The 13,010-nt window shown below is 36.5% G+C and overlaps 1 protein-coding gene across 1 annotated transcript in view; it reads left to right on the top strand.

Moving 5' to 3' along the window:
- The window catches only part of LOC107670781 (myotubularin-related protein 13-like), a gene marked incomplete at its 3' end in the record, with an annotated part of 63,063 nt that overhangs the window by 14,952 nt on the left and 35,101 nt on the right, over positions 1 to 13,010 (top strand). The window contains exon 2 of the mRNA XM_016463544.1: positions 3,061 to 3,146. Within this exon, the coding sequence (XP_016319030.1) occupies positions 3,061 to 3,146 (86 nt within the window). The remainder of the gene's footprint in view (positions 1 to 3,060; positions 3,147 to 13,010) is intronic.

The raw sequence follows: 13,010 nt of genomic DNA, 5'->3' as shown, positions 1-13,010 counted from the left end.
TCCCGACGCCCATTGTCGTTTACGAATCCCCACGACACCCTACGTCAAGCAAATCGTGGCAAAATCGGGCTAAAATCGTGTAGTCTGAACCGGGCATTAAGACCGATTGTATTCATGGGATATTTTGATATAATTCTGTGTGTATTTGTCCATTCGAATATGTAAGAATGCGAGAAAGAGAGCTCAGTCCAGTGTTCGCGTATATAAGAGGCGGCTTTTGTGCGTGCGTTTTGTGTGTGTGTGCAGCACAGAAAACAGCACGCGAGTGCAGAAGTGCGTTCTATTTCGTCTTATTGTAGTTTAATCTTTTGAAATCACAATAAAAGCGCATACAGAAATCGAGAAGCAGAATTGAAATGTATAATTTTATAACAAGTAATTTGATTCCTGACCTTATGCATCTGATCTGATTTCCGAAATTGGAATCGTTTTTCAATGCCCAACTCTCCTACTAAATTATTTCATTCTTGCATGCAAAAAGACCTGTATGGTGACTATGGGGCTATGTAAAATATTTTTTACAACTTACTAGGTTTATCATTTGTCATTTTTTCCCGATAATGTCGATAATCGTCTGTTACCTGACTGTTGACATCGACATCGCGATACTTACGAGACATCGTCGATATACGATAATATCGTCATATCGCCCAGCCCTAATGTATAGTTGACATTTGAGGCTTAATACTATAGAAAAGCACTAAAAGTTTTTCAGTTAGAGTGTTTTCAGCTTGTTTATTTTCATAAAAAAAATACGGCATGCAGTTGCATCAAACAATGGTATAAACATCATTAAATGTAAATTGTGATAATCATAATTAATAATTGCAATTATAATTTCAAGGGAATAATCGACAATTAAAATTTGTCATAATCGTGCAGCCCTACGTTGAAGACAATTTTCATTATCGTGTCTATAGATTACAAACAGTTAAAGGGATAGTTCACCCAAAAATGAACATTACGTCATCATTTACTCACCCTCATGTCATTTCAAATAACCTTGTTTTCTCTGTGGAAAACAAAAGAAGATATTTCAAAACTAAATGGCGTCCTTTGACTTTAATTGGATGGAAAATACATTTTTCATATGTCACATTTTTTATATTTTTCAGTATCTTCTTTTATACTCCAGATAGGGCTGCACGATAAATCGCATGTGTATATATATTAGATTTTATGCTTAGGTGTATTATATTCATGTTATATTCATTAATTTGTATGTATGAATGTATATCCCTAATCTAGGGCTGTGCATTTACTACACAGAGCAAAAATCGAATGTGATTTTCATGCGCATCTCATCAGTAAAGGCGCTCCTGTGATTAGTAGTAAATTTCCAGCACATGCTTTCAGATGGAGCGGCATTTACTACACAGAGCCGTAGTTCACTGACAAGCTACACAAAATCGCGTTCATAATCGGCAATGAATCACCTGCGATTTTGAACGCGATTTTGCGTAGCTTGTCAATGAACTACGGCTCTGTGTATTAATTGCCACTCCATCTGAAAGCATGTGCTGGAGATTTACTACTAATCACAGGAGCGCCTTTACTGACGAGATGCGCATGAAAATCGCATTCGATTTTTTGCACAGCCCTACCCTAATCCATAATCTGTATATCCTTGCTCTCTAATCTGGTTTGGCAGGTCAAGTGTTTGATGACACTGGGAATCCGAGACCCTGCGAATCAAAACAGAGCTTGTATCTTTACCCATGAGAGGCACTTAGTCTGTTTAGTGTAGCTCAAGCCCATGTTTTGACTTTTAAAGCTATGATTTTATCTAGATGCAGGTTGACTCTCAGCACTACTGTTTTCCGAGAAAAAAAGCGACATGTCTGTGACAAATAATTCTATGATTGTATCAAAGAGAAGATTTTTGTAGATTGTATTATTTTTTTTGATAAATAGTTTCCGCAAAAGTGATAATTTATTCACCCTCATTGCACCCCATTGACTATTGCTGTATACAATCAAAGCAAAACAAAAACAAACAAACACCGAGACGTTTTCCAAAATATCTTTTGTATTCCACAGAATGCACAGAAATTCATACAGGTTTGAAACGGAATGAGGGTGAATATATAATGACAGAATTTTCATTTTTGGGGCGAACTATCCATTTAATGTTATTTCACATTAGGATTCAGTTTTTCTATTATACACACATTCACACATCTTGGCAAACATTTTCCAAAACAGTCAAATTGTATTTTTTCAAATTTTAACAGCCCATTTCCAAGAGCGATATCTTTATGAAGTTGTCTGTCATCTGATCAGTCATTTAGTCCAAAAATGTGACAGTCCAGCAATACTTTCATCCAGTACATATCTGGCCTGTTTTGCCTATCTGTAATAACATATTGTCAGTGGTCTTTCCAAAATCATATTATGATAAACTTTAAAGATCTCCATCATCCCCTGACCCAGTATTTACTCCAGGTTCTAGTTCCCTGTTCCAGATATTATCAAAAACACAGGCAGGGATGTATTTCCCAGATAAGCATATGGAGAATGATATCTATTAGTTCATTTTTCTAACTGAGTGTTTGATAATGTTTTAATGCCACATCTGTGTTAAGGTATGAAGCCTAAAATTTGCTTTTAAATCAGTATAGCCTTGGTCACTTTGACCTCTTATTGACTATTCCATTAAAATGTGCTACATTCTCTTTTTTTGGTTTACTGCCAGGGGTATTTGTGTTCATAAGGACCGGTATTGTCACATTACAATGTTTACACTAGTAAACGCTAATTGACGAAACCGTCTTGGCCCTGTGCACACACTGCTTTCTTTGTCAACAAAAAATGGGCCAGGAAAGATGTTTTTTGGACAGCAAAAAGACCAGAAGGAATGCATGAGGAGTGATTGTGCCAGTTAGGAAACCTGGAATTGTGATCACATTTAACAGTATTTTTTTAAATGTTCAGGATTGTCCTGATATGCCCCATACTACTGTTCGTGCTGTTTTGAAAATGTCATTTTCAGAAAAACAGTGCTGAAATTGCACATCTCAGTTAATACTCTGTATTTTTTTTTATATATATAAATTTTAGGGTCTGGTGAAGGATGTGGCAAGATCATTCAGCGCTTCCCCAAAAAGGACTGGGATGGCACGGTATTTCCCCAGGGTGTGGAGATGGTAAGGAGTCGTCCTTGTTTCTGAAAACACAAACCCAAAAGTAGACTCAAGTCATTTATCCATAAACAGCTGCTTTCTGGAAGTAGCTGAACAGAAAAAAAACTGTATATTCTACCTCTTTGTTTTTCCTAGTTGTTCTCTATGATGGATTTTCAGTTTTTGCCATTGGTCAGCTGTGCCCACTTGATTCTAAATAGATTAAATGTGACATTGCTGGAGAATATGAATAAATTTTTTTTACTTTTTTGTTTTCCTGAAATCTGTGAATGCGTCTGCCCACATCCTTGGAAACTCGTATGGTTCTGATATCAGCCTTTTCTTTTGTCAACAAATGCATAATTATTGTTTACGTAAAGGTTGATCCCAGTCGCCTCCATTTGCTCTAATTAGAGAATTCCAAGCCCATGTCCTGTCCATTTCTTAAATGGCGTGCAGAAGTGCTTTGCTGTGCCTCTGTGTGATCAATTGCTCTACACACTCTGGCCCAATTAACAGACACAAATCAACTTAACTCTGGACCAAATATTTGCTTATCTGAGCTGGAGAAGAACATGCTGTACATCTCCTCAGTGACAGTGGCTTTAAAGTTGTCCTGGTTCTTGAGTTCAAAAGCTAACAAAGTCCAGCTCAATCTTTTAGGCTGTGGCCTGGTTGACTTTGTTTACTTGTTTATCAAGATGTAATGCGTAATTCTTGACTTTTGTGTGAAATCAAAGGACTGAGATGATCTGCGCATTCTACTTCTTTCATCCTATAAATTATCACAACATTATAGTAGCATATCATTCTGAGAATGTATTAATTTATTTAAAAATAAACTAAAGGTTCAACTCTAATATAAAGTACACCTCTTCTGACGAGCTTGTTTTTAGTTTCTCAATTAAGATTAATTTTGATAGTTTTATATTTTGAGAGTCTCCAACGTTGGTGCAGCATTAAGTCACAAAGGTGATGCAGCTGTCCATGTATCATAATGAAGAAAAGGAATTACATTCTTGAAGAGAAAAACAATCTTTTCAGTAGTGTGACTGTCTTTCATTATTATTTTAATCTGTTTTAGCTATTTTTAAACTTTTGACCCCCCCCCCCCAAAAAAAAACCATAGGTTCCTACCAAAGTGCAAAAAAGTGCAGGAAATAATGCGATATAATACAGAGACCCTCTACAGAATCTGAAGACTGTGTGTCAAGGTCAATAAGTCTCTTAAAATATCCGATAATTTGACCTTTCCATGACAAGGTTGTAAAATGTCATGTGGCACGACTTCCCAAAATGTTATTTAGGAGTTATAATTCATAATACTTAAAAATGTTTTACAAAATAATGATTAAGTTGTGGACACTCACATGTGTTCAAGGTGTAAAGAAAAATTGATGGTTACACTACATGACATTTTTTAAATAATTTAAAAAACTTTTATGAACCAACATGATTACAAAGAGGACATTTCTGAGAACATGGCACATGTGTTTTGGCACATCGTAGACACTTTTATTTGTCATTGAGCCAAACACAGACTGTGCTCCCTCTGCTTTCTTGTTTTATTAGTCATTTAAGTGTAAGTGAACCAAAGAAATATGCTTGGTTACACAATATCCTTGGATAACAATGTATTTATGATACGCAGAGGCGGACAAAGTACTCAACTCCATTACTTGAGTGAAAGTACAGATACTGCTGGTCAAATATTACTCCATTACAAGTAAAAGTTGTAAAGACAGATTTTTATTTAAGTAAAAGTACAGAAGTACTTGCTTTTAAAAGTACTTAAGTACCAAAAGTAAATTTCCTTTTTTATGTCAATGCACTGTTTTATTGTTGTACGTAGTACTTGCAATACTTCTGAAGCAACTTAGAATACATTACACCTACTGAATACAGTACAGTGAAATCCTGTAAATACAGAGTGATAAGGAAGAAACAAAATCAAACCTGTTTTAAAACCCAACAACACAACTGTAGCAGTATAACTTTATAACAGCAACACTGCTTTAACAAAAAAGCAAAACAGCAAGACTTATTTGACATCAAAACAAACATTTTAAAAATGCTGTCTAATCGCTCTCGCTGTACTTTGATGTCACACACAGAACGAAAAAGTTTTCGTAGAAAAAGTTTTCATCAGATCCATAGAGGACATTGGCTATTCAGTGTAAGAGGCTCATTGTTCGCTGTGAGGACTGATTTTGAGTCTGTTTACACTCACCTGCTGAGATGTGGCCGCCATTGATTGTAGTTACTGTAATCTAAACAGTCATCTAGGAATCGGCTAATGAAGCGCAGGTTCAGTATCTTCCTAGCAGGTGGTTGAGTCTCTGGTCAGCCAACAGGTTACGCAGTCTGGTTCAGTCCTGACATTAGTTGTTGTTTTAAACATTATGAATTCTTACTGATTTATGTTTGTGATTCTAAGAGGACATGATCTTTTTCCCACTCCAGGAATGATGGTTGTTTTGTCTATCAGAGACCGTGGAATTGGATTTAACTCCCATTTCCGTGGTTTGAAATACACTGAGCAGTCACATTATTTGGTGTAATACAATGAAGGTCCTTTTCCTCAAGAACGGCTTGTATTGAGGCTTGTATTGAGAAGCACTGGAAACATTCCATAGGGATTTTATTCAGTATAGACTCAATGGCTTCATAAAGTCCCTGCAAGTTTAGGGAATGTCCTTCAGCAGTTGCAACAGACTGCAACAGTTTTTTAAGAATGTGTGAGTTAAAATTTTATGTGGTCACATTTGTGCGAGTGCATGGTCTGCGCTGCTCCAAAAAGCATCTGCTCTGCTCCATACAGTGCACGCTGCAGAGCCGCAGCACAGTGCAGCGGGAGTCAGACTTCACTGATCATGTGAAGAGACTGAGAGAGGCGATTTCAGTGCGAGTGCTGTGGTTGTATAGCCTGGTTTATACTCGCCGCGTCAGCGCGAGCGCAAAGGTGCACGATGGTGGACGGAGGATATGGTTTTCAAGCGAAAGTAAAGTAAAAGACCACTTCTTAAAAAAAAAATGAACATGTTGGTTTCCTTGGGAAAAAATATGCAAGCACTGTCACCGACAGCCAGTTCAGTTTTACTTTTTTTTTTGTTTTCATTTTGAAAAGCCTGTTGTCTTTGCTGTTTACCTTACACTATGGAGGCTTTCTTTTAATTTTTTAAATTTATTTGATTCCTCAGTGTTTACTAAAAGTTCTGTAATTTATTAGTCAATATATTATACAGCATGTGGTGTAAGCCATGCCTCATTTTATTCGTTTTTGTTAATAAACGTTATATAAGCTAGTTTGTCAGTGCATTTTTGTTGAGATTGTTGTAGAGTGGAACCACCAAGTCTGGCACCATCATGGTCAAAGGGTCAGAATAACATTTCAAACATCGCAAACCAAAATTTGCTGATAAAAGTCACATTATCCCTCTTTAGTTACATTTATGTTCCAGGTTTATCAGTCTATCTCATTGCTCATTGTCAAAAGTACCGATGTCGGTACCAGTCAGTACTGAAATTTTAAAAATGTGATGATACCAGCTTTTCCCAATAGCATTTTGAGCGCTGTTGAGTGGATTCTTAAACACCTCTGATTGGTCATTGTGTTCATGCACTCAACAGATATATCTGATTGGCTACAATAATCATCGCTTCACGCTCTTCACCGAGTGCTTACACAGATACACATGGGTGCGTTTGAAAACCGCGTCAATCAGAGCTGTTTAAGAATCCACTCAACAGCGCTCAAAATGCTAGCGGGAACTGCTGGTATCATTAAATTTTTAACATTTCAGTTCTGACATCGGTACATTTGACAACACTAAACAGGGATATTGGTTGGTTCTTTGGTCAACTATAGGATAGATTGGGCTTGGTTGACAATATTGATTAACCATTTTGATGAACCAATATCGATTTTAAATCCCAAGATATATCTTTCAATCTATGCTGTTTTCAGTTGATGCGTGAAAAAAAAAATCACTAAGCATTACTTGTAGCGCACCTTCTATGCAATAATCGCGATAAGCATTTGAAATGAAACAAAGTTTCAACTTACACAGTACTTCCATAATGTAGAGAGAGCATGTGCGTGTGGTTGCCAGGTTGGGAAGTTTCGGTAAAACCACTTGGCAGAAAATTTATCGATTTAAGAGAAAATCTCTGATTGGGGGATTTAAACTATTGACATTTGGTCACCGCAACCATGAAAGCTTGTGGAGGCTTCTTACCAATGCAAAATAAAAAATAAAATGAAACATTCTTAGGATAAATAATCAGCGGGAAAATATTTGTAGAAGATTATGCTTTAATAATCGATTAAATTATTTATTGTGCAGCCCTACCTTATAGTATCATAGTAATGTATCAACTGACAGGGTAGTTTACTGTACCTGAAATATATCCAAATTAATCAATATTAAATCAAATCAAGAGCTTGTGAATTGGAATCTAATCGAATCATAAAATCTGTGTAAATACCTGGCACTATTAGATTGTATTCTCACCAAAAGCATTCCAGAATCTGCTTGAACTCAAACTGTTTATTTTTGTGGGCATCTCTAAATGAACTAGATTTGAAAAGCCAGTTTAAGCAGCAGTATTATTATACATATTTTGAACATCTTTAGCATTTACGTGTGTTGTTATTTTTATAGTTTGCATTGTAGTGAATTATTCACATTGAAATGTTATTAGTGGTTTTATGTAAGATTAATTGCGATGCTGTTTTTTCCATTTTCTCATCTCACATGTTGTTTTCGAGTAAGTGCTAGAACAACATTCATCAAACGCATTCACATCTCTTTGAACACTGCGGGGACAGTGGAGTGCATAGGGTGGCCGATGTATTGTATAAAATTAGACCAGAGCTGTATGTATGTCATTTCTTGTTAGTCATTGGGTGTGCCAGTACTCCCAGTGGGCTGCAGAATCGAACCGGAAGAGTGTTTTGCTGGGTTTCAGGAAACATGGCTTGAGTTCATCTTCACAGCATCATCTCCGAAGCATTCAGCAACATGTGGAGGACCCCCTCAGCATAGTTTCTGCTCCGTCAGTTTACTCAAACATATCAGTATGTGCACATGTTTCTACTGATCTCCCTACCCAATGCGTTTCTTATGCTGTGATCCGGCCTTGCGTAATTTTTGGCTGAATTATGTGGTCTTAAGATTCTTTTACGATGCTCACGTACACTTTTATCTAGTCTTTTGATGCTCATGTGCAGTTGCGTCTAGCATCTGTGTGTATTAATAGCAGAGCACACAAATATGTTGCCTGTAATCCTTTATAGTGTTACAAATTTTCCTCTTATTTAGGAAAAAGTCAAATTTAGGAAAAAAGTCAAATTGCGCGGAGGATCCGTTTAGTCTAGTTGTGTGGGTTTTCCGGTAAGCTGTTTATTTTGGATGGATTGTTAAATAATGAAAATAACAAACTCATAAAAGCACATTGCTGGGGTTAAGTGTCCCCAATGTCCCCAGCACACGAAAATGAAATGGCTTCAGTCCCATCTTTGTAGTTTTATTGAATATTGTCTTTAAAATACCAGCCAGGCAATTTGGAATTTCGTCTTGTATGCAAGTTGTTATTATTTGCTGATTTCTACAGATTTTCTGTTTCGCTCTGTTTTCAGTTTCGGAACAGCAGAAATTCTTTCTTTACCACAACAACCCCCAGCAAACTAAATGGCCACAGATGAGGAATGTTCCAAGTATAAAAGGATAGCAAAACACCCCATCGTGTTTACAGCTCTCATTCCAAAGGTGTTTTCAATCTTGGAGGAAGTTCGCCAGCTATTCTCCTTGCGTGCTGTTTCTTAACCCTGCCTCACATGAAGGTTCAGCTTCATGCAGATTCACTTGTTTCTTAATGCTTAGATCACACTGGAAAGACGGTACAGGGAAAACAGTTTGAGGGGACATTGAACAGTTTGTCTAAATATGGTCCACAACTAGAGCAATGCTATCAAAAAAGAAGAGTCAGGCAACCCATAAATTACAACGACTGGCTGGGTTAGTTATAGGTCTTACACAGTTAAGACACAGATGTTCTCTGGTTGCCTCAAAGAGATTAAGAATATAATTAGGACCCACAAAGAGTGTAAAACATGAAAACATGCTAAAATTACACAATTGACACTTTCTTATTATGAACATTTTGGGGCTTCATAGAGCCACTTAAAATGACCTACACATTTGCAAAAGTGAAGTTTGTTTTTTAAGTCTGCCAGTTTTATTTTATATTATTTTACTTTATTTAATTTGATTTTATCTTTACTTTAACTGCCTTAAAACTCTCTTGCACTGGCCCATTATTGTGGGGCCCTGGTATCATTTGTTTACAGATACCTCTTGCTTTGATATTCTGTTATAGTATTCAGTAGCTATAGTCCTCTAATCTGAGGTGATCTGATTGTGTGGAGCGAGGAACAAGGTTTTGAATGTCAGAGTGTTTGTGTTTTCTCGTTCAGAGCGGTGTTTCTCTCGCAAGTGGACAGGAAATGGAAACCAAGAGCTGGAAAACATGGAGTGATTACAGAACGCTTTGAGCGGGGAAAACAGTTTCATGTTTAACGTGAGGCAATTCTTCATGGACACACTGTGGTTTGCTTGTACTGTACTTGACGTTCAACGTTGTAGCGTGGCAGGAATGTGATAACCTGCACCCGAATCACAGCCGGGATGATGTTTAGAACGCTAGCACTCTTGCTTATGTGATATTGCGTACTTTCATACAGTTAATTTTAAGTGTCCAAATAGTTTCATAACAAACATGGATTACAGTTAGGAAAAGTGTCTGTTTTAATCCTCTTAGGTTCATTTTGCTCTGTGCTTTGTGGGAAAAAAAAAGGCGTTACACAATTATATTGTGTTATGACTGTGATCACGGTAATTTTTGTTTATAAGTTATTTGGAATGTTATGGTTAAATGTCACAAATCTTTGTTGCAACATGAATTTACTCTCAGAATCTCAACCAGAGGAAAGTTGACATGCTTCACAGATAGCAAAGGAATGATGGGCATTATTTCATGGTTTTCCTCTTTGATCTCGGTGGTCTGTAGATTATGTAGTAGCTGAATGCTTTTGCTTGAGTTTCTAGATTATTTACTGTCATTCCTATCGAAATATTGCATTAATAAACCAGCTGAAATCATAACTTTAGTATGTTGACTCACAAATGTTCGTTTCGCACACAAGCATGCACTTACTCAGTGTCTGCAGCTATATTAGTCACATTATAAGTCCCATACGTTTCTCTGTGCCTCAAGTTCAGTGCTGAATGTCAGGGTCACTCGATTTCAGTGTGTGCTCACATAAAAACGACTCATTTAACATCATGAAAATAAAATGATGTATATCAAAAATGCATTGATATAGAACATAATGTTGCTTTTGTTTTGTTTAGGCTTTTTATCAGTTTTTTAGGATATAAAAATGTAGACTGAGCAGCTCGTAGTCAAACCTTGGTCCTCACGATCCAGACTTTCAAAACGTAAGCTTTTATATGTCCAGAGCACGTGTACAGTCCACTGCCACAGCTGCATTTTCTTATGGGATCAAGAAAAGATGCAGTTTGTCTCTAATAGGTCAATTTGATTGATTTCTGAAGGCATCATGAGGTGTGTGTTTTAAAATGTCAAATTCGATTGGGTGTCCTGGTCATTCATGAGGGATGCTTTAGATGAGAACTTTCAGCTGACAAACGAGTTGAATTTATGATTGTATATGTGCCAGTGCTGATGGCATGGGGTCAGGTGCATCCTAGAAAGGTTCCATGTTGGAGATAACCTTTGATAGTCTTTAAACTGGAATACATTTTTGATGATGTATTGCGGTAGGCATATGGAGCCTTTTCTTCATTCATTTTCTTTTTTGCTTTGTTATTGTTCTTGAAGCAAGGGCTTAAAACAAACAGTAGAAAAGTTTCCAAACCCTTGGTTCCAAATATCTATTTAATGATGAGTACTGAACTAGAGTTGGGAAATTATGTTAAATATTTTTAGGATTTATCCAATATTATTTTTGTAATTATCACACTGCTTTTAATATAAATTTTATTTGGGCATTAAGTTTTCTAAAGACTGTGCCTGAGGATGGTTTCTTGACTGTTCCTCATGTCACAACTTGCGAATATAAAAGCCCTAAGACCGATTTTTTGTTCTAGGGTGCTTTTCCCAACAACGTAACTTGCTGCTTAAAAGAATAATTCACCCAAAAATGAAAACATGCTGAAAATGTACTCACCCTCAGGCTATCCAAGATGTAGATGCGTTTGTTTCTTTATCAGGATAGATTTGGAGAAATTTAGCATTACATCCAGCTCACCACTGGATGCTCTGCAGTGAATGGGTGCCATCAGAATGATAGTCCAAACCGCTGATAAAAACATCACAATAATCCATAAGTAATCCACAGTCCATTAATTAATGCCTTGTGAAGCTGCATGTTTGTAAGAAACAAATTTATGATTGAGGTGTTTTAATTTCAAACCATTGCTTCTGGCTACAGTTCATTCAGTAAACAGCTTTCACCACAACAAAATAAGCCAAAACATACCAAAGTACATAGTGAGTAATGTCAAAAGGCTGAAACATAGAGATATAAGTTTTGTTTTTGTATATAGGAACCTTTTTTTATTTTTGAGGAATGGTGTTGAAAAAGCATTTAGCATGTATTCAGTGGATGTATTTTAGCTTGGCTCCTGAACTGGTTGAGGTTGAGTATCACTTTTTCAAGTGGCCGATAAACATTGACGTTAGTCAGAATGCTTGAACATCTCAAGGCTGTGCATGGGTTTCTTCTTCTGACAGCATTACCCTTTTACCCGTTTGTCATTGTCACCACGATCACTTGCCATTAACCTCAGTCTCTGGAGATATTTGCTGTTGCAGATATCTTCATTCTCTGGCATGCATGGAGGCTTTTGCATTATGGCCAAAATGATGGATTAAAATGTTCCTTCTAAACTAACAACAAGGCCCATTCATCTAACCTCCCACGAAAGCACAAGCCACTTGGCAGTGCTGACTGCGTGAGCATTGCCTTCCCCAGCATGCTGGGACTGAGGCGGACATAGACCCTTGGCACCTCCTGAAGCCAGTTGGTCTTATTGCTGCTGGCTGCAATGTGTGTTTTATGTCTCCAGCAAATAAACTCAGAATCCTCTGCTTTATTTCCACTGACTGCATCAAATGGATTATGTCCGTAATTTTGTAAGCTTGAAGAAAAACATACTTTACTCCTCTATATAGTGGAGAGGGTGGAAGAAAATGTGTGTGTGTGTTTTTTTTTAATGTTTGCATATAACGAAGGAAATCTGCTGATATACATCATAAGTCTTTAAAATCCTTTCATATAATAGCCTGATTTATTTAGCAGTGGTGACTTGATCAGAAATATTATTTTTTAGTGTATATGCACACTAGTGTTCAAATTCTTTTACAATTTTGAAAGATGTCTCTTAGGCTTTCCTAGGCTGCATTTATTTGATCAAAAAAGTAAAAACAGTAATATTTTGAAATATTATTACAATTTAAAATAACTTTTGTTTAAATTTATTTTAAAATAAAAATAATATGCTGATTTGATGCTCAAGTAACATTTCTTATTATTGTCAATGTTGAAAACAATTGTTGCTTGATATTTTTGTGGAAATATTTTTTTAAAACAAAGCAAAAGTTTTTTCTGTCCATTTTAAACAATGTAATGCTGAAAGAGAGATGAATGAAACCCTTTTTCACAAAAAACTGTGGGCATTAACAGAACGTTTTAATGTTTGTGTTTTTGCTTTATTTTGAGAGAGCTATGTAGGCCTAACTGATGAAATAAAAAAAAATTCCTCATCGGAGCCCGACATCCTATAATGAAGGAATGTGACC

Source organism: Sinocyclocheilus anshuiensis, unplaced genomic scaffold (genome assembly GCF_001515605.1).
Source record: "Sinocyclocheilus anshuiensis isolate Anshui unplaced genomic scaffold, SAMN03320099.WGS_v1.1 scaffold1378, whole genome shotgun sequence".
Lineage (NCBI taxonomy): Eukaryota > Metazoa > Chordata > Actinopteri > Cypriniformes > Cyprinidae > Sinocyclocheilus > Sinocyclocheilus anshuiensis.
The sequence above is the reverse complement of the archived record's forward strand: the minus strand, read 5'-3'. Positions and strand labels throughout refer to the sequence as shown.